Here is a 21,943-nt window from a genome sequence, read left to right as displayed (position 1 = left end):
TGTAAGTGACAGCTTTATGGAGTTGCTAAAAGCTCTTTTTCTGGACTGTGGGAATGGCTATGAATGTGAACTGGGCTTAGTGTGGCTGTGGACAGACGAGAAACTCTTTGTTCAGTGGTGGGCATCATATTTCATGCCATTCACTCTTTTGCAGCTGCAGATCTCTCTCGCTCTCACTCTGTCTCTCTCACTCCCCTCCTCTCTCTCCTGGATGTAGCTCAGTTTGGTGGTTCACCTGTTGAATGTGTTGAACAGCCAGGGAATGTTCTAGACAGGTGCTTCCCCTCTCGTCTCAAGTGCTAACATAGCGCCGCCTACTGGTTGACAATGTCACTTTAGAATTTCCAGTGATGATGCAGTATTAACACACAGTGGCTGCCAATAAAAGTTAGGCGCTGTGGCTGCATTTGGGGTTTAAAAGAAGATATTTGACAGAATAAAAATTTTCCAACACTATTTACACTGTCATGTGATGTCTTTTTGATGTCATTTTTGTAACTAAATAGTATTACTATTACAAAGCTGCATTATAAAAACACATACAGTACTGTGCAAAAGTCTTAGGCACCCTAGATTTTTTATATAAATTTCTTAGAAGTCTTAGATGTTTATTTGTTTTCTGCATTAGTGTGTCAGTAGACTGCTGTTTATTGTAAATTTTTGATATTCAGAAACTTTTCCTTTCATTAGTTTTGAAAGCATCTTTGCTTTATGGATTTCTTTGACATATGCCTAAGACTTTTGCACAGTACTGTACCTTTGTGTGAATCCGTACCAGTACTTCAAAGGTGCTACATGTGGTATTTTGAAACATCAATATATCATTGTCAAACTATTGTGATACCTTTCAAATAAGACCATGTCAAGATGATTGGTACCCAGTGCTATTGCTGGTGCTAGCATTTCTCAAAATTAAGACCACATTTCCCATAAACCCTGTTACTTACTGTTGCAAAGAGGTTGTTGCCATGGCGAGAAACTTTAGCTCTATTTGCGATGAAAGAACAACAGCCCTATTCCTGTTTTGTGCCATAAAGCAATATCCCTTTGTGCCATAAAGCAAACAGATTTCCTGTGATATACAATGTAAAATGCAGTGTAGAGGTTGCCAATCTGTGTTGTCAATATTAATGTTATATTAGTTGATTGATGTTAAAATGCTACATGTAGCACCTTTAAAATAAGGTATATTACCCAGCCCTAGAGAGGTCAAAGGAAAGTTACAATGATAGTATTTTTTTTCTAAACAGAACCATACTGTTGTTCAGTCTTTCATGTGAGGAAAGGTAGAAGCATGTGTAAGAAACTGTATTTTGTGTCGAATGGTGATTGATAGTTTAAAGCTGTCTGTGTGATTTTCACACTTCTTTTGAATGGCAGCAAGTTTTAAAGAGGTAATGGTGTGTGTGTGTGTGTGTGTGTGTGTGTGTGTGTGTGTGTGTGTGTGTGTGTGTGTGTGTGTGTGTGTGTGTGTGTGTGTGTGTGTGTGTGTGTGTGTGTGTGTGTGTGTGTGTGTGTGTGTGTGTGTGTGTGTGTGTGTGTGTGTGAGAAAAAGAGAGAGAGAGAGAGAGAGTCATTATGAGGGAAACTGTGAAATCCTGTGGATGTGGTGTGACCAACGGAGAAGGCTGTGAAAGTAAAGCTTGCTGACATGAAAGTGCCCTCTTTTATTGATACTGGCATTAAAGAAGACCAGAACCAAATCATAATAACTGGGACTGTTCTCTCTCACAACACCTGCTTTCAGGCATGGACAAAATGTATTCCATTCAAGTTGACATCTTACTCCATAACCTATTCTACTTAGCATTTTCTTAAAGGACTATTCTAGTCTAGTAAAGTAAAATTACTCTGTGACAAGTCTGTGTTTTTCTGGGAGATGGTGCTATTCAGTATTAAAATAATGCCTGTTAATTAAGTCAAGCACTGGTGGTTGACTGACTGGCTTTCAGGAGGATTGACGGGTTTCGCCAAGACTAGGAAGGAAAGGAAAAATGGTCTCGTGAACAATTGACAGATCTAGTTATTCACCCAGACTACCAGCCCCAGTCCCAGCCCCAATCTAGCAGCTCAAGGACACGTCAGCAGGCCTCAACACTGGGTCTTGAACCTGGGTTCTCTGGTTAAAGTGTTTCCCTATTCAGTATGTTACCCTGCTACCTTTATGGCAATTTATGGGAAATTGAGAAATTGTATCGATACCATGAGCAATGAGCATGTCATTTAGTTTGATTCGGTGTGTGTTTTGATGTGAAAGCATCACAGTGATGACACTTGCAAAGCCTCTCGTACATAGCATGTGGTTATGGGCAAGTTGGTGTATGTGGGCAGATGGACAGAGATGAGCGTGTGAAATTCTTCCTGCCTCTCATAATTCCACGCTGAACAGATGGAAGTATCCTCTGGATCTGTGTATGTATTTGTTTGAGCATGAAGTGTGCTTAAAGGCATTTGCTGTATGTATACACAAACTTAGAAAGGTCTTGGAGTGTTCAAACATGTCTTTATTTATAGCTTGTTGATTTTTATCGCTCCACGTGTCTGTAACCGACCTGCGGCTCTCCTGGGGGCCCCTCGTCTGCGCGCTGACCCGTCTACCGCTCTCCCACAGCGGGGAGCCAGCCTACTTTAGTCCCAGGCTCCATCTGAGGCCCTGAGTGGGAATGAAAGACCCCCCTCTGAGCTGTAAATTACACAAACACAAATCACATCAGGATGAAGACAGAATCCCTGGTGGGTCCACTGCAAATATAGCTGCTGTAGCACATAGCTCATATCCTGACTGAATATCACTGCCGTGTGCCTTCGGTAGAGAAAGCTAATCTTGGTGAAATAGGGTTATTGCTGAGGATTGAGATGTTGTTTTTGGGGAATGCTTTTAGACAGCTGTGCAAGTCGACAGATAAAATTTAACCTGTTCTGCATTGCAAAAAATATCCATCTTAAGTCATTTAGTCCAGTATTGGGCATATTTAAATCTTCTTGTTGCAAGAAATTCTTGAAACGGGTCAAACTGCATTGGAAACAAGAGATATTATTCACCCCAGTTTGTTTGACTTGTTAAAAGGAAACAAGGTTTTTAGAATTGAATACTATATCAAATGACTCCAAAGACAGCCATTCTTTGCAGTTTGTGGACCAGAACCTGAAGGTAAATTAGTGATTTGAGGTGTTTGATTTCCTGTCTGGCTGTGAGATTCTTATTTGTGTCATTAGATGAATGACAGCTGACTAGATTTGATTCTGGCGGAGGGGGGTCATACATGTATATGCACAGTTTCCTTTACTGTCCCCCATTAAGAAACCAGGTGACTGAAATCAGTCTTCATGACAGTGAAACAATGCCTTGCACTTGCACCTTGCACATCTAAATCTATTTTTGGGCTGGTTTTCAAAATCAGAATCACTTGAGCAGCTCAGCACCTTTGAGGCAAGTACGTTTGCCACTTATTCTACATTCTAGAAACAGATTAGTGGTTATTATAAGAACTCAAGATGTTCCTGATAAAATGACGATTCTGCTTTGATTCCCACTGATGCCACCTATGCTAAAACTGTATCCACTTGTGTTACTGTAAAGCACATTGGATAAAAGCATCCATCAAAAGGCATTTCATCTGCCAGTGAGCACAATGAGAGACTGGGTGTAGATCAAAACTGTCACTCTTCTGTTGTTATTTCTGTTATTGCTATTATTTCACCCTTCTAGAAAGTAGGTTATATGTTATACGCTTAATGTTCTGTGATAAATAAAATCTAAAAATGGATATATTTCTCAGATGAGGGGGGTCATCAGCCACACATACTTCTATTTGGGGGATCTTGGCTAAATACCAGATTTCTCCTGCATGAAAAAGTCTGCAAAACCCTGCATTGTTAATCCAAGAATAAATTACCACAGTTTACACACCCGTACTACTCTTAATGAATAGACAAACCATACAGCACATTTAAATGAACCCTATTGCTGGAGGGCTGGTCTGGGAATGTAGCGGCCATTCTAGTGAGCTGTGGAGTCTCTCCCATAGGAGCATAATGCTACTGAAGAACATTGCTGTGCACTGTTGTGCCCAGGGAAGACATGCCAAGTGTGGGTTGGGCACAAACCGTGCTCAGAGCGCATAATAGGGCAGTATTACGATTATCTCCTCTCCACAATGCCTTCTCTGCAGCCGCCCTGGGGATGGCATGGAATTGCAATGAGAAAGCAGGAATGCGCGTTCATTTACACAAACGTACGAGTTCGCACACACACACAAAACACACAAAAACGCATCCCGCTAGAGACAGTATTGTGGGAGGAGGTGGTGGTGTGGAATTTGTGGCTTGCTTGCAGACTGACGTGCAGCTGTTTGCAGATGCCCTGCATGCTGAGGCAGCCTTCCCTGCTCAGAGCCTGGCTGGAGGATTAATCCCACTAAGTAGCTGAAGCCTCTTTGGTCGCTTTTGGGTCAAAAAGCGTTGTAACTGCTTCATCTTCTCTGTGTTGTGTTTGCCGTTGCCATTTGCAAAATGCCAAGTGTTAGTGATGATTGCTAGTGACTAATGTTTTTACAGAGATTTGACAGAGTTTGACACTAGTGCTCTCGAAAAGTCTGAAAATACTTAACATTGGAGCATGTGTGAGTGGATTATTCTTCATCTTGTATTAATAGTCTTTGGCAATAGAGATAAAATGATGGCTTTACTGCATCTTGGCCCACAGACTCCCACAGATCCCAACCACTGCCATCCTCTCTGTTCTCCCTGTGTGTCTTATTGCGTCTCAGACCAGCACAATCCTCTTATTGTGGGCAGCAGAGGGATGCTATCTAGCTAGCTGTGACTTGGGCTGAATCTGCAGCAGCTTTGTACCAGTAGGCCTCAGTGCTGCTCTGTCTTTGGTCGTCTGTTGAAAGCTCCTGTTGTCTTCTGTCTTCCTCCAGGGACAGTGACACATTATTGGAGCCTCCTCTGCCCTCCTGTCCACGTTTTGACCCCACTAGCACTGCACTGCACTGCAGCCAAGACCACTGTCTTTTGTTCTGTACTGTAATCTTTGTTCCACTTGAGAGATGGAGATGGGAAGGGGCAGAGCGATTGAACAAACAAAGCTTATTGTCACTCCTCAGACATCTGAGGTTAAGAGGTTCACAACATGTGACACCCTATCTGAAATGTTCCATATCACTGTGTAGATGAAACTGTTTGCATTGGAAATTAATGTTAGAGCAAATAGAACAGGATTTCTTGGTTTTTCTTTTTTCTTTTTTTCATATTTATTTAGCTACATATACCATATATGAACTCATTTATTTCTCTCCCTCTCTCTCTCTCCTCATCTGTCTTTCTCTCTGTAGGTACTGCTTCATTGTGGCGCTGGGCTATCTGAGCTTCTGTCAGATCACGCGAGTCTACGTATTTGACTACGGCATGTACTCTGCAGATTTCACAGGGTAAGCAAATGTCATGGAGCTCCCGATAATGTTTTGAGTGCTTGAATTCATTTAAAACTGGAGAACTGTCCAGATATGACTTTGAATGCCAGATGCCTCGCAATAGCTTACGAACTAAAAAAGAGAAGTCACCAGCGAGAGTCAGAGGAATATTGGGAATGACTCAACCTGGCTAAGCTTAACAAAAACAAGAGCCTGTGATGCCGCTCAGTTGGGTCCGCAGGAGTACGTCGATGGAGACTGTAGTTCCTTGTGGTTAGTTCCTACTCCTCCAGACTGTCTGACAATTGAAGCAGACAGCCTGCACACCCAGAAGGGCGGGGGTGGCCAGTTGCTAAGCAACCTAATGCAAACCCATACTGCCTCTGCAAGTGCAGAGATTTCACTCTTTCAACTATCTCTTCCCCCATCCCTCTATTTTCCTTGAAAATGTCAAATACATAGTTCAGGTTTTTTCAGAATGTCAGTTTGACCCATATAGCCAGATGTAATGCATGCTGCAGGACCAGAGAGTCCATAATTTTCTCATAATTTTCAAAGCAATTTTATTGACAGACCAGAACATTTCTGGCCTATTGCTTACTCTTAACTCTGCAGCTTAACTTTATGCTGCCACCAACATTTTCATGTGTAAAGTAATCCAACACTCTGAACTTGTACTTGCTGATGCAAGTGTCAGCATGAACAGAAGGTTGCATACAGTATATCTTAATGTAGGCTAATGCATGTGAGAACAGACTCCACAGTGCTGTATATTTTTATTTGCACTGATGAAGAATGGGTGACTTACGACAGGAGGGAGGGGGCTGGGCAGCACAGTGTTTCTCATAGATCGGGGCCCAAAGAATAGCTGCAGGAAGATTAAAATGGCCTCCCATTATCCTGGAGGAAAGGAAGTTCCCATTGTGCAGTAATTTAAGTACTACAACTGCTACAGCTGATACTGTTACTATTACTACTGGATGAACTGGCATCCAAGGCCATTGTTTGCATTTTGCTGCCAAAACCTTTCAAAGTCTCTGCTATGGAAGGTACAATGAATAATATATATTTATACAGTAATAATACAATTGAATAAATGTAGACTAGCAGGTTACTAGCCTGCAAACAGGGTAACTGCTTGATTAGATTGCACAGTATCTGTCCAAAATGAAGTTTTAGGATGTGAGAGAAAATGTTAACCCCTAGAGAAAAAGTCAGGGAACAGATGGTGTAGTACGTTTGAATCTCTCCCGGCAGATGCTCACAGACACTACCCTTTAGCCTATGTGATGACTGTATGTGCTGTATATAAACACAAGCGCTGTAGTTGTAAAGAGTGAAGTGGCTTTGAGATTCAGGATGTTAACTTGGCCCATTTCTCTGTTTGGTGTTCTTTATTAGGCCCATGATGGTCATCACACAGAAGATTACCAGCTTGGCGTTTGAAATACACGATGGTAAGGCGAGCGCTGATGTGTGTCGGAGCATATGTGCATGTGTGTGTTTTGGTACGTGTGCATCCACTGTGCAAAAAGCAGTGGGTATGACAGTGAAAAAGTCAGTTCATTTCCCTTTTGTATTGAGAACAGATTGCATGGCTACATTTTCAAGCCAGTAGTGAGTTTTGACAATGGACTTCCAGACTAGTGAACTGGAAAGAGAGGATAAACACACTTATATAATAAAGCAGTGACAATCTCTCTTTCTCTCTCTCTCTTTTTCCCCTCTCTCTCTCTCTCTCTCTCTCTCTCTCTCTCTCTCTCTCTCTCTCTCTCTCTCTCTCTCTCTCTCTCTCTCTCTCTCTCTCTCTCTCTCTCTCTCTCTTTTTTTTTTGTCACTGAGCAGATAGGGGTTCAGTGCCTTGCTCAGGGGCACTTTGATGCTAGATGTTGCAGAAGAAGGTGCTTCCCCCTTTCTCACTTTCCCTGCCTGTACCTGCTTTCCCGCTAATTTGCGCCAGTGACCTTCTGGTCACAAGCTTGCTTCCTCAAAGGAAAACTCTGACATTTAGAATATTAGTTGATTGATTTTCTTTGCTAAGAACTTGTCACATTGTGGGAAACCGTTGCTTTACTCTTTTGTCTTCGGGCATTAAAGCCAAGAAACACAAATGCTTACAGCTAACTATGCCTCTTGGTTTCTGGTGCAGAAAAATAGCCGCCAATTAAAATGTAAAATCTTGACAGTACTCCTTTAACCGGGGTGCTTATTTAAGACATATTGGCAGAACATGAACTGAAGTATGTGTAGTAGGCCAACCTTGTAGCATGTGAAATATGTATATAGACCGATAGATGCGCTTACTTACACTGTCATCTTCCATTCTATAGATATTGGGTGCCAGAATAAGGTGCCCAGTTTGTTTTCCACTGGCTGACCTGGATATGTCACAGTCTCAGCCCTTTGAAGCCACTCTTACTAGCGAATGGAGTGTTTGATGTGCTGCTATAACCGAAACACCAGACTTGCTAATGAGCAATAAATAAAGACGGAGACTTGACATCAAGGTTAAAATAAACAAGTGTGATCAAGTGTCTGTGGTGAGGAGAGGACTAGAGATTGAGAGAATGATGAGAGTCTCTCACAACGTTTTAGCTCCCACTTGGAGTCTTTCGTCCCCGCAGGCAGTTCCAGACTAAGTAGAATCAGTCGTCTTATAGCAATCTGTGTGTGTGCGTGCATGTGTGTGGTGTAGAGTAGTATAGTGTATTAATTTCTGTTCAGGTCGCTGATTCTCCTTCCAACTGTGACTCTAATGAGAAACTAAGACTATAATCCCCATCCTCAGAGGGCTGTCACACCCTGATACCTGCCTCCTCTGTATACAAACACACACACACACACACACACACACACACACACACACACACATACACACAGGGTTTATACAGTAAAATAATTCAGAGAGACTGCTCATGTTCCAGCTCTCTAGGATGCAGAGGTACAGAAGGCACAGTGAACCCCTCCACTTCACCTTCATCCATTCATTTGATTAGGAGCAGAGGTTTTACTGCAGCCAGGGGAGCAGCATAGTGTGACTAAACATAGCCTTGCAATGGCCTTGCAAGAGGAGTTGTATGCTCGGCCTAATAGGTGCCCCATGATAGCCTACCAAAGCCAGCCATTCACCAGCCCAATGAGCTGCATAGCCACAGGCAGCCCAATAATAGACAGGGCCTTTTGTGAGACCATGTTTGGTTGAAATGTTATTGTCACATTTTGTTTGATAAATTCTACTTTTGAGAACATAAAAATAGTGAACGGACATTCCTTTTTTGATTATGCCTCTTGTAAGTAGGATCTATTCTCTGTTTATGGATTCATAAACAGAGAATAGATTGGTAATAATCTATTTAGCCAGATAAGCAAGATAAGCCAAAGGAATAGACCAGACCCACACTAACCCACTAAATTCCACAATAGCCAAGCAAGACAATTTCAACAGACTAGTCAGAAATGTCTTGCCAAGATGCACTGGGGCTCATCTTAGGTTATGATTTGTACTACTGTTCTGGCTGTAATTTTGTGTTGGCCTCTTAATGATAAACATCCTGTGTTGGATGATGAGTTCTAATGAGGTTATGTAACAGCCCTCCCTCCCATTCCCATCATGTCTTCTTTCCACCCCTCGCTCTCCCTTCTTCCCTCCCTCCCTCTTCCCTCCCTCCCTCTTCCCTGTCCTCAGCTAACTCAGCTGAAGGGGGATGCTAATATTCACATGGCAGGGCCATTCACACATCCACTCTTGACCCCTGACCCTGTGTGTTGCTATGGGAATGACCTCTGACCCCTGTTGGGTTTGGTTGTTATACACACATCCCTCATGACTCTTCTTCTTACTGTGATTTAAATTTTTTGTGAAATGAGTCATAGAAAAATATTAGTCTGTAGAAAAATATAGTGTGTGTTTGCTATTTTGTTCTCTATACTATTATGTTGTCCCATGTTACCCATGAATGAAATAATGATTGACTTACTTCATGAATGAAACATAATTTCCAGGTCTATCAGAAAATGTATTAAGTGTCATTTTAAAGGTGACAAGCGTCTCTCTGTGTCTCTCTGTAGGTTTGGCCAAGAGGGAGGAGCAACTGAGTCCCAGTCAGAAATACCTAGCTGTCAGGTATGTGACTCAGGTATGTTTTTACTGCACCAGATGATGGATTCATTTCAAATCAGGGTTCACCTCTGAATGAAGAAGTTGACACTGTGTTAAACTTGCATTCAAGTTTCTCATGAGCTCAGTCTGAAAGGAACATTGCTCTTCATTTCAGTAGAAGGTGCATTGTTTTGTGCATAGGCAATCACCCCACGGTCCCCCTCTCACACACTCTCTGGTGCTGTCAAGTAGTTCGGTATCTAGGCAACCACACATTCACCACTCTCATGTGACCTGTATTGTAGGAGGCCCCCACCCTCTGTCTTTCTGTCCTGCATTTGTACTGCAGAATTTTTCCAAACAATTTCACAGTGCAGTGGCAGCGCAGCGGCAGTGCAGCGACATGTAAAAACTAGGACTTGGGGTGATGGGGTGGGGCGATGGCTACTTCTGTAAGTTGACATGAAGTTGCCATAGACAACCGCTGGTGATAGTGGGAACAGAGATCAACAGAAGAGAGACAAGAGACAGACAGAACAGAAAACAGGACTGACATCTTTGCATAATCATGGCAGACATTGTGTGGTACATTTATTGAAGTTGACATGAGTGTGAGGTAAATGTACTTTGACAGTTGCCATGGCAGTAATGCAACCAAAGAATGGGTTTCAGTTATGCGAGTCATCCTGGGTTTTAGTGAAGCACATTGGAGGATTGCCATAAAAGACAGGTTAACACAATTTGCTCAGCTGATCATGAGCTGAACCAGCCAGTGCCCTTAAAAGGCCTCCAATATGAGGCATCAAACCCTTGCTTTATAAAGCAGAAATGCCTTGGTCACTGTGAGTCAGCCGCAGGGGAGGTGGGGAATTAGCAATCGGAACAAGTACTTCTGTTCAGGCAGTTAGTTGGCTACCTCCATCCAGCAGATTACATTTGGCAGGGAAGGGAGAGAGACTGCACACTCTCCAGAGTCACTCCACCAGCTCAGAGAAATGCGATCAGCTGCAGTGCTGCCTCCTTACCAAACTGAATTTAAAGCACTCAGTCCCTCCCACTTTACTTAAACTATGGATGCAGAATTACATTTCCACCAATAAGATATGGAATAGATTAGACCATAACAAAACAGAACAAGAAAACAATGTGTTTTTTCTCATTGCAGTCAGCACTCATTTGGCCCACCAGCTTGTGCTGCTACCAGTTTCTTCTTTAGTTTCCTACATGTGTCTCTTATCCCTCTGTCTGTGTATCTCTGTGGTATCTCTATCTAGACTAATATATTTGCTCTTGTCTCTCCCTGTGGTCTTCCAGGCGGATGCCCAGCTTGCTGGAGTACCTGAGCTACAACTGTAACTTCATGGGCATCCTGGCCGGGCCCACCTGCTCCTACAACGACTACATGGCCTTCATCGAGGGCACAGGCTACCAGCCACGCCACCTGGAGAATGCCAACGGCAAGGAGAATGGGAAGTACAAGCAAAGCGAGCCCTCGCCCAAGGTACCACACACCGCCGTACAGTTGTTGTATTGTTGTACATGACACAATTCAATCCCATTCAACTCAATTTCTTTCAATCCCATTCAACTCAATTTCTTTCAATTCCATTCAACTCAATTTCTTTCAATTCCATTCAGCTCAGTTCAGTTCAGTTCAGTTCAGTTCAGTTAAAGACAATATTTACAAACAGTGTTTACAATAAAAACTATATCAAGGAGTCAATAGCTTGATATAGTCCAATAAAAACTTGCAAAATGTAAAGTTCTTTTACAGGCATAAGATGTTACATCATTTCATATGTGAATGTCTAATTGCTGCTAATCTTATAAACAAGCATGCAGTGGGGAGGTTTTAGGTTTGATTCTTTGCACTGCTGCTCTTCATAAACCTGCTGCTCATATGAACATGTTACATGTGGTGTAATTGCATTTGCTAGTTGTTTGCAAACATTAGTTTAAAATAGACCTATATTTTGAGCTATGGTGTGCTAAAAACGTTCCAAAATGCTTTTTTTTTCTATGCACAAGTCAAGCACTTAAAGAGAGTACTTGAATACACCACAAGCTTTTATGGTCAACAATTCCGAAATGGGACTTCAAGCTATCCAATAACCTCTTAAGTGCATGTCTGAGTAATGTTCGAAACAACATTATCATTAATAAAGTCTCCCCACAGTGCAACTTCTTAAGAGTGCAGGGTAATTATAATCTGTTTTGTCCTCTTTAGAGAAATATAGTGGTATTACCAGGCACTTTAGTTTTATCATTTCCCTGAGAGAGAATTGAGAGTTTAATGTAGCAAATGTCTTAATCCTCCAAGTAACTTCTGTATTCTTACCGCAAATGCATTAATAATTGAAATCACACTCTAAGATTTGAGTGTGTTGTGTTTTTGTTTTTTGTTTTTTCTCAGAAGAGAAAGGAACAGGGAGGAATATAGGCGTTGCTAAATATAAAGCATGAGAGCATGCTCAAGGACTCGAGTCAACCTTGAGTCAACTTAACTGAATTTCAGAAGGAAAAGTACCAAATGTATATAATATCTAGAGATGCACCGATCGATCGGCCGGTGACCGGAATCGGCCGGTTTTCAGCTGATCGGCCATGACCGGTGACCGGCCGATCAGTCTCATATATCCGATTCTGTGCCGGTCAAATTGAAGACAACGGTAAAAACTCCGCTGTAATTAAGCAATATTACACGAGAGGGTGTGCGTTACCGTGATGCTTACGTACCTCGGCGCAAGCGCCTCGGTCCTCACCGCATCACTGTCGTGCCAATAATGACGGTAACGCACACCCTCGAGTGTAATATTGCGATTATACAACAGTTACCAACAAAATAAAATATACAAACAAAATGTATTCATATTGTGGGGCAATTCGCTCTCAAAATAAAAAACTTTTTGCTAGTGTTATCTCCGTTTCCCTGGAAATACACGGGGTCTGACTAATAACTGGAAAACAATCAGTCACGTCAGTAGACTCCTATGTAATGGAACCTAGTTTACTGCTCCAGCAAGTAGGCGGAGCCTTAATAACGACCTGCAACAGAGACGATTTCTAGTCCCTGTTGAGTCAGCCAGCCAACTTGAGCTAATGCTTTCTAGAGATCGTGGGATTTCCCAAACTGAATAAATACCACACATATAAACACAAAACTGCCTTGCTAGCTCAATCTTGTTGTAACTAAGATATCTGCTGAAAATAATTTTTCCATGGACAGATTTAGCTACTATGTCCGCGAACTTCACATGTATTTTTAAGATAGTAGCGCCGTGGCACCGACTCACCGGCACAGCTGATGGATGGCAGAGCGTCTGGTAACATCAAGGCTGAACAGAGTTAGCGTAGCGTTATATTTAAATATATTGTATGATAATATGGCGGAGTAATATATAGTGATGAGCACGGCTAGGTGTGCTGTCATGCTGATTTGATCACGTTCTAAATGTCTAGTTGACCAATCAGATTGCTTGGTCGGAACTACCTGTTGTATAATAGTCCATAATAGTAATAGTCCGTGTGTTGTTATATAGATCTGTTGCACCTGTTTTCTTTCGGGAAAGTATAAAGTGGGATATACTGCAATTCATTTTCATTTGGATTTTATTTGTTCAAAAAAGCTCTGTCCAGTAACCTGGAGCACTTTTTTATTTTGAGATTTGTTTGAGTGAGAGTGAGAGAAGGTCCTGTAACCTGGTGCAGTTTTGGAGAAAATGTAAGTTATTAATAGTCAGTGTTTTATTATGAACATACAATTGAATTTTAATTTTCCATTAAAGAAAAGTTACAAAATTTTTTGTGTGTGCTGTCAATTATAGTTCTTAGAAAGAAAATCGGAATCGGCCAAAATCGGAATCGGCAGGTCAGACTTTTAAAAAATCGGAAATCGGAATCGGCCAAGAAAATTGCAATCGGTGCATCTCTAATAATATCAAATATGTGGTTACTGTTCCTAGTTTAATATAATATGGTGTTATTATTAGTGTTGTAATACAAGCTGAGCTTGAACTGTACTGATCCTCTGCAACCCTCTCTCTCCTCTCACCTCCCTCAGAACGATGTGATCTCCAAGCTGTGTACGTGTGCCATCTCCCTGGCCGTCTATCTGCTGCTGTGTAAGCTGATTCCAGTGGAGCGCTCCATAGACGATGGCTTCATCTCCTCCACACCCTTCCATCTACAGGTCATCTACCTTTACCTGGCCATGCTGGCTCTGAGGCCCAAGTACTACTTTGTCTGGACACTTGGTGAGTCCGACTGCAATTCTACATTTCTAGGATGCTTTAGGGAACAGAGGGAAAGAAAACGGGCGTTACCATATTAGTGGGGTCCACACCTATTCCCAGCTCATAGCTTGACATCCAATTTTTATTATATTGTCAGCAAATCAAATCTCAACATCCCTTTTGTTGGCCAGTCATGATGCTAGCTGTTACGATTTTTGCATATTTGGTTGTCTCCGCTGTCAACAGACTGTAAAATGGTGAGAATTAATAACTTGGTAATAAGTGTAATTAGGGTTAGGCTGATATATTTTACCAATAACATCAGGCCGATATTGGCCTTTTATTAAAAATCAGATGCCTGCTATAATCATATGTATATCACGATTTTAGGGTTCCATGATTAATATTCGGGTTGATATCGAAGTGTTTGTTATATTTTCAGTTCCCCTGAAAGTCCCAGTCTGGTATATCAAGCACTTCATGCATGACCAATCACAGTGCACCCATGTGACCAAAACAAAAGTTAAAATGGAGAAGCAGGCAGCTCCGGTGGGAAATCAAGGAGGAAAAAGTTAAAATATATGCTGAGGTGCAAAAATGAAATAAAATAATTTTGTTTCCTGAATCCAAGACAAATAATAATAATCATGATTAAAAGAGTTTCAGAGTTTCCCATAACATTGTATAGGTGCGGTGGGTCACCCTTCCCTAAGGAGCTGCTAACCCTAAAATAATTTCATTAGCATGGGTTTTACCATCCCATAGATAGTCAAAATGCTGTTTCAGAGGCTTTTCCATCCTGCCAAGAATAACATTCTGGAGGAAACACTGAATCCTTGCAATGTTTTGTCATGAAAGTGGTCAAATTTAAATATATTGAATATTGGCAGAAAATTTTGGCTATTGGCAGCTTTAATACAAGAATGTTGGCATCAGCCTTCAAGAGCCCATATGGGTGGAAACCTAACTGTAATGCTAACAGGCATAAATAGAGACTGGTAATGCTAGTGAGTTAGCAGTACCCTCTGCAAGTTCTGTGCCTGGATGGCCTTTGTGTATCTACGCCTTCTTCTATCTATAATTCATTTAGACTGAAGATTGTGCTTTGTACCAAGGGATGGTCTGGATTTGGAGATGAGGCTGGGTTACAACAGAGATGTGGAACTGCTTTGGTTGGCTCAAAGACACTGCTCATCTTTCTATGATGTGGTTGATTTTGCAGATTAGCATTATGTAGCCCATAGGAATGTGCCTGGGGGAATTGTATGTATAATCTTGATTCAAACTCATTGAGATGGGTTCAGTGACTTTGGTTGTTTTAATCCAGTCTTTATCTTGTGAGGTAAAAGGGAAACTGAATAGCATTAAATTATGTTACAGTGCCATCTAGTGCTTAATTGTGAACCACAGCTCTCCATATCAGTGACGAATACATGTGATCTTACATCATCATCAGATGATGATGTATCTTTTACTGTTTCTCAAATCTCTGTATTCTAAGGATGTGGATCTGGATCAGGAGAATAGCCATTGTCATCCTCTACTCTTACTGCTAGACGACTCTTAAACATTTCTCCTTTTCTCCCGCAGCTGATGCTATCAACAATGCAGCAGGATTTGGCTTCAATGGATACAACAAAGATGGCTCCCCACGATGGGACCTGATCTCAAACCTCAGGATTCTGGACATTGAGGTTAGGTTCTGTTTTATGAGACCAGTTATATTCTGAGCAAATCCTTTTACAGCTACAGTCCAATATAACACTTTTGGTTCCTATTTCAGTTTGCCACCAGTTTCAAGATGTTCCTGGACAACTGGAATATTCAGACAGCGCTTTGGCTTAAAAGGTAATAGCATAGGTGCTGTAATACCTTGCCTCCACAAAAAAATGCTATATAATCATTTTGCAAAGGTTTCACCACATTCATCAGTAAATATTTAGAAAACACGAATTATTCTGTCATCATAAAAATAGATATATTGTAAGCAAAGGTTTCAAGGTGACTCATTGCCTTCATTGCTTTATTTCCATGCCAGCCATCTTTTTTGTAATAGTAGGCATCAATTTCGCAGATGGTGGATTGAAAATTTGTGTTTTCTCAGCCGTGTGAATTGTTTTGACCAAACAGTGGATGTGTGCCATGTCTGTCCTCTCTCCCCAGGGTGTGCTATGAGCGCTGTCCCATCAACCCCACTGCTGCCACCTTCCTGCTGTCAGCCATGTGGCACGGGGTTTACCCTGGGTACTACCTGACCTTCCTCACTGGCATCGCCATGACCATGGCTGCACGTGCAGTGAGTACACACACAGCTATACATCTCTACTTATGTCTATACCTATGGCTGTCGGAGCTATCCCTAGCCCAGAAGTTCTCCACATTTTTAATGACAAATCCAGCTAAATAGATGAGAATCTTAAAAAAGAGATTTGACTTCGAATAGAATGGTATATTACTGTTAGTGCATAGGAATCATAGTGGAGAAAGTGAGTCATTATAGTGATTTTAGCAAAATTCAACTTTTGTTTGTTTTTCCACCTCCCTTCCAAATCTAAGAGCTCTTTTGAGTTACCAGAATAGAAAGTATAATTTTATACCCAAATAATGATCAAACAGCTACTTCGCAGACCAACAAACAAAGGAAAAAATCCTTTTATGGAGGGTAAGGGGATAATGATAAAGTAGTGTACAGCTCATACCTCTCTTGCCTTAGTGCCATGCCATTACCACTAAGCTCTGTTAAGCCAGACCTCTTCACTCTGGTCTGGGGAAGGGAGTAGACTAGAGGCTATTTATGTAGAGACAGTGGAATGAAGGTACAGGAGGATACACAGTGTGATCCTGAGGACACGCATTGATGAATAACTGGCTTGAGATTAACTGGCTGATTAACTGAAAAGTCGACATGATAAATTTGTGCAGGTGACTGTGTGTTTGCAGGGACTTTACTCTTCATCTACAGGAGGACACAGTGACCACTGACCCAATTGCACCATAAAACTACTGGCTGCTCCCACACAGTCATTTTCAGTGATAGATTTCTCTGAAGAGTTATAAGAGAGAGAAAGAGAGTGAGCGAAAGAAACCGAGAGAGAGAGAGAAAGAGAGAGGCTATACAGTAGGAAGAAACAAAATTGCGTATAGGCAAAAAGAAAAACAGTGAGCAGATAATGAGCAACTAGGCAGTAATGCCTGTTGCCATGATGGATTTGGGAACTAGGTCACTTCAGCTCAATTCCACTCTCTCTCAGAGTTTTCTATACAGTAATGACATGCAATTTAAAGGTCACAGTTTGCATTTATTTTGAAAAATAATCCTACATTAAAAAAAATCAATTTATAGGAATGTTTACTTAGAATATTTCAACACTATTGTTAAGCTACACATGTTACTAATATTTGATATAATTGTGATTGTTTTATATTATATTCAAGCTGGGTTTTTTTTTACTTCTCTTCCAGATAAGGCACAACATCAGACCGTACTTCCTGGTCTCTGACACGTACAAGCACATCTATGATGTCATCACGTGGGCGGGGACTCAGGTTGCCATTAGTTACACGGTGGTGCCATTTGTCCTACTTGCTGTGGGACCCTCACTCAAATTCTACAGGTACTTGAAATTGCATTGAACTGTGCTGTGATGTTATGGCCTCTGCTGTGCCACATTGCCCTGGGCTGTACTATTATTGATGCTGTGGAGTTCTTCCAAATAAAGACACAATACACGAGAGAATACTATAATGTTGTGAAGCCTTTCTCTGGATCAGCCACCTGTGCACAGTCCATGTGTGGCGCTCACATTTTCCACATTGTGAAAACATTGTTGTGTAAAACAGCGTTGTAATATTAAACATGAAAATGAAGTTACTACTCACAATATAGAAATTAGTGCTTTTTCATTATCCTGGTTCCCTCTGGTCAGGCTCTAACTGTTAACGAGACAGCTTAACGACCGGAGGGTGGGGAGGATTCATGAGGAGGAAATAAAAGAGTGGCTCTAACAGGGCCGAGGTGCTTCCGTGAAATAAAGGCCCAACAACGGTCAGTGTCATTCGGAGGAGGGCTGCTGTTAAATCAGCCTGTGCTGCTGGAGAGGCAATATAACACAAACTCATTAAAGGTGGAGCATGGTTGGAGGAGGAAGAGGTAGATCTGAAAAAGAGTGCTGTGGTGTGGCTATAGGTTAATTCAGTAACGTTATAAGTAAAAGTGAATAGTCAGATAAGGTAGATTTGTCTTGTTTTTAGTCCTAGTCCCTTTGATGCTAGTCACTCCCATAGTGTACTACGAGTTGTACAAGAGCTGAGGACCTCCACTACTTCTGCCAGAGAGTGTTACATCACCTGCAAACATTGTATAATATGGTCAAGAGCAGCTGGCAGTCAGAGATATTGGGACAGTGCTCATACTATAAGAGGCTTCACAGTGGGTCTGCACTTCTTATTCTGTGGTGAAACAGAGACCATGTGCACCAGACAGCTCTGTTGTCATGGCAATAACTCCATTAATCCCATAACAATAATAACCAAGCTGTCAAGACTGAGACATAGCAGCCAGGATTAGCTCCCAGTGATTTCCCTGCATCTTTTGTTCCACTAAACCTAGAATGAAAATCTTCTTTCTTCACGTAAACGACAAATGACTAGCCACTTCCCTCTAACGATGACTAATCATGAAGTATATTATGGGTATGACAGGATGCGCGAAGCTATTTTCCATGTATACTTTAATTGTTACTCATCGAGTAAACACTCTAACCTTATACTTTGGGTGCCATTACCCCTCATATTAACTCCTAATTTTCTGTACACTATTTCTCATTTTGAGGTTTTATTTTCCCATTACTATTTACAGTTCACTGTGTTGGAATACTTTGTGTTGAAATGTGTCTCTCTTTGGGATGTCTATCCAGGTCCTGGTACTTCTGCATACATCTGCTGTGTCTGCTGTTGGTGTTGGCCCTACCTGTCAAATCCAGACACCTGCGGGCCAAAGAGCAGCAAGACGGTCTACAGAAGGACGGCCTACAGAAGGACGGCCTACAGGCCAACAGCCTACAGGCAGACCACAACAGGAGCCACTCAACCACAGACAACAACTGCAACCAGAAAGACAAAACCACATGAGGCTCGGAAGAACGAAGCTCAGTCCCTTCAGCAGCAGAAACACTGAACCGAACTATGTATAACCACTGAGAGCTGGAGCGTGGCGAGTCTGTTTGCCTGACAAAGAACCAAATATCGAACGCACTGAGAATCCTAACAGACAGAAAAACACAAGTCAACGACCTGTCAAAACTTCCAGTAGCAAGGATGACAGCAATCATACTTCTGACATGGATGAGAGAAAGAGGGAGTGAATGAGTGAGTGAGTGACTGAGTAAGTGAGTGAGAGACAGAGAGAGAGAGAGAGGACAGAGGGAGAGGGAGAGAGAGACCGAGAGAGACTCTAAAACTAACTGACCAGGATGTAACAACAAATGTGATGTAAACTAATGAGTGATAATGGTTACATTTCATTGGTGGAAATGAAGAAAAAGTCAAACTGACTTCCAAGTTGCCTTAAACCCTCTATGTACTCGGCAGGTGAGATGATAACAGTTCGGACGAAGCGTTGCAAGAACCCAAATGCAGTTGCACCATTACAGTGTAGGGTTATATAAGCAGAATAGACGTACAGTATGTGGAGGGTTTTTGTCATTGTCTGGATACAAGCCTCTATTAAGTGGAAAAGGAAAATGTGTTTGTGTAAAAGAAACATAACCTTTATCATCAGCTGCCAATTTCAAACAGGCCTTAGGATCCTCAAAACATTGTTTGATTTCTATGTCTTTTTTTACATCTTTATTCGAGAAGAATTCACATTGTGTGTGTTTTGTATGTAGATCTTTGTGGAAACACTATTTGAAATCCATTCTAAAGCTTTTCTGGGATGAAATGACTTTGTCTGACACGACAAACCGATAGAGTGGCCCAAATTTTAATTCAAATTCAAATCCTGTCCATCTGCCACAGCGGAAAGTCTAAAGCAAGCGCTCAGAGTAAATAAATGGATTTCAATTTGTTTTTATAGTTTTCATATCTGCTGCTTTTTTGACAAACCGTACTCATCAATTACAGATAAATGTGTGCTACAAAGGGAGTTTATTTACTCTGTCAGCTCATTTAGATGACTTTTTTTTTTTTTCCAAAGGATTTTTACTTTCTGACTTTGGATACAGGGGTGTGATGTTCTTTCATGTGTTCATATTGTTCACACCACAGGTTTCCTCTATGTTCAAATGTCTTGCCTCTGTAATACCTGTAGAGTATCCAAAACTATTTAATTAATACCTGTCAGAAATAATAATAGGGTATTATTAGGGAAAGACAATGGATTGTTTACATCACCGTTGAATACATGTACAGTATACCTATAAAAATTGTCTTTAAGTCTTGAAAATACAACAGAAATCTAATCAGAATATCACATTCACTGAAAGCTTCGTCATAAATAGTTGAAAGTCTTGTAGCCACAATTGTCAAAAGTCAATTGAATGTAAAATAAAACAGTTTCCAAATTAATGCACAGCGCATAACAACACTTATTCAGGCTACAAATGATTTAAATGTGCAATTTGCATTTGTCTGTGAGGAAATCTGCTATGGTAATTTATGTATGTGACATACTATAATATTGTACAAAATTTGAAGACACAGAACAGTTGTTGTGTTGACTGGTCTGATTTCATATTGTGTGCACTTATGTTAGAATAGGGGACGTTTCAGGCTGGATTTACTGTATGGTGTAAGAGACACTGGTTCCTTATGTTCTTTTGGTCCATGACTCACCTTAAGCCTTTCAAACCATTAGTTATACTCCGCTCTGTAAACGAGCATCCAAAACAGGCCGTAGTTAAAAACCCCTGTGATATAATGCATTTGTGGGTTTAGCAAATAAAATGTGGATGTGGAAACATTGTGCAGAGGAGGCAACTTAAGAAGCATCTCACTGTTGTTTCAACAGTCAAATTACAAATTTGTACCTATCTATTAGAGCTGGAAATAGTCTGGGGGATTCAAGCACACAATATCATATTCACTCTGAAGTTGTGCATTTTTTGTAGAAGAGCCTGTCAATTTGAGTTTGTTTGGGGCATTTGTGTTATGTAAAATAATGACAAAGCAGCAGAGGCAAGTTTTCAAATATGAACCTCTTTTTCATTTCTTTTAAAAAAAAAATTCTAACATGTGCATATTCCTGCCATATTTGTGTGTATTCATGTGATTCGTAGATGTTGATGTGGTCTAAAGTACACTATTTGTAGCCAGGGCCCTACGTAGGTTTGTATGGCCCAACTAAGGGAAAGGGATGTCATTCTACCAACACAGCGATTATTGCACTGCATGGCCACCCAAACCAGCAGATCAATGCAAACTGCTCCATATGTCCAAAGTGCCAAATCATGAATGGCGCATTTTGTTTTGTGTTTGTGTGTGTGTATGTGTGTACGTGTGTGTGTGTGTGCGTGGGTGTGAGTACGCATGTGTCCATGTATGCGTGCGTGTGCCTGTGTAACATAACGGTTATTTTTGTGTCAGAAGGAAATTTATGGAAAGATTTGTATAACATTACATTTGAAAAAAAAAAGAATCTGATTTATGTGGTAAAATAAAGAGAAATTATTTTTAAACACTAATACAGACATTTGAAAACAGATCTGTCTCTCTTCTTTTTTGTACATTGAGAATGGGAAATTGGGATTGAATATTGGCAAAAACAAAAAAAGAGTAAAGAATGAGTTGGCATATGACCCTTTCCTGTGGGATCAAGAAACATGCAGCCAGGAGAACATGATACTCTCCCAGCTCTCAAATAAGGATCACCACCAATACAGTACGCCCTGATATAACACACATTTACATTAATTACATTTGAAAAGCTTGAAACTTAGCAGGTCATGGTGTATTCATCCATCATGTTGCAAATTAATGAATTCATTAACTGTCTAGAATGAATGGAGAAATAACCTAATAATTTCCGATCGGTCTATGTAAGGCACTTTGAGTAATGAAATTTACGTTGGCTAGCCACCAGCTGACCCCAAAGTATAATATAATACAGCCATGGCTACAACCAGTCAATTCAGACATGCGCAGTTCCACACTTCAGACAAAGATGTAGACGCTTGCCAGTTCTGGTTTCAGTCATA

The 21,943-nt window shown here is 41.1% G+C and overlaps 1 protein-coding gene across 2 annotated transcripts in view; it reads left to right on the top strand.

The window, feature by feature from the left end:
- The window catches only part of mboat2a (membrane bound O-acyltransferase domain containing 2a), a 55,412-nt gene extending 33,974 nt beyond the window's left edge, over positions 1-21,438 (top strand). The window contains exons 4-14 of one of the 2 annotated variants that reach the window (XM_071543710.1): positions 5,340-5,435; positions 6,819-6,874; positions 9,486-9,540; positions 10,831-11,017; positions 13,577-13,769; positions 15,339-15,442; positions 15,532-15,596; positions 15,912-16,044; positions 17,211-17,362; positions 18,665-18,774; positions 18,817-21,438. In XM_071543710.1, the coding sequence (XP_071399811.1) occupies positions 5,340-5,435; positions 6,819-6,874; positions 9,486-9,540; positions 10,831-11,017; positions 13,577-13,769; positions 15,339-15,442; positions 15,532-15,596; positions 15,912-16,044; positions 17,211-17,362; positions 18,665-18,774; positions 18,817-18,878 (1,213 nt within the window). In that variant the 3' untranslated portion in view covers positions 18,879-21,438. Of the gene's footprint in view, positions 1-5,339; positions 5,436-6,818; positions 6,875-9,485; positions 9,541-10,830; positions 11,018-13,576; positions 13,770-15,338; positions 15,443-15,531; positions 15,597-15,911; positions 16,045-17,210; positions 17,363-18,664 lie in introns of both variants that reach the window. The other variant, XM_071543709.1, reaches the window with a different exon arrangement.
- The last annotated feature ends 505 nt before the right edge of the window (positions 21,439-21,943 follow it).

The sequence above is a fragment of the Centroberyx affinis genome, unplaced genomic scaffold, assembly GCF_046629955.1.
Source record: "Centroberyx affinis isolate AG114_WGS23_722 - 3 ecotype Tasmania unplaced genomic scaffold, CSIRO-AGI_Caff_v1 ptg004369l_1, whole genome shotgun sequence".
NCBI classification, from domain to species: domain Eukaryota; kingdom Metazoa; phylum Chordata; class Actinopteri; order Beryciformes; family Berycidae; genus Centroberyx; species Centroberyx affinis.
Note: the sequence above shows the minus strand (reverse complement) of the source record. Positions and strands in the feature narration are given on the sequence as shown.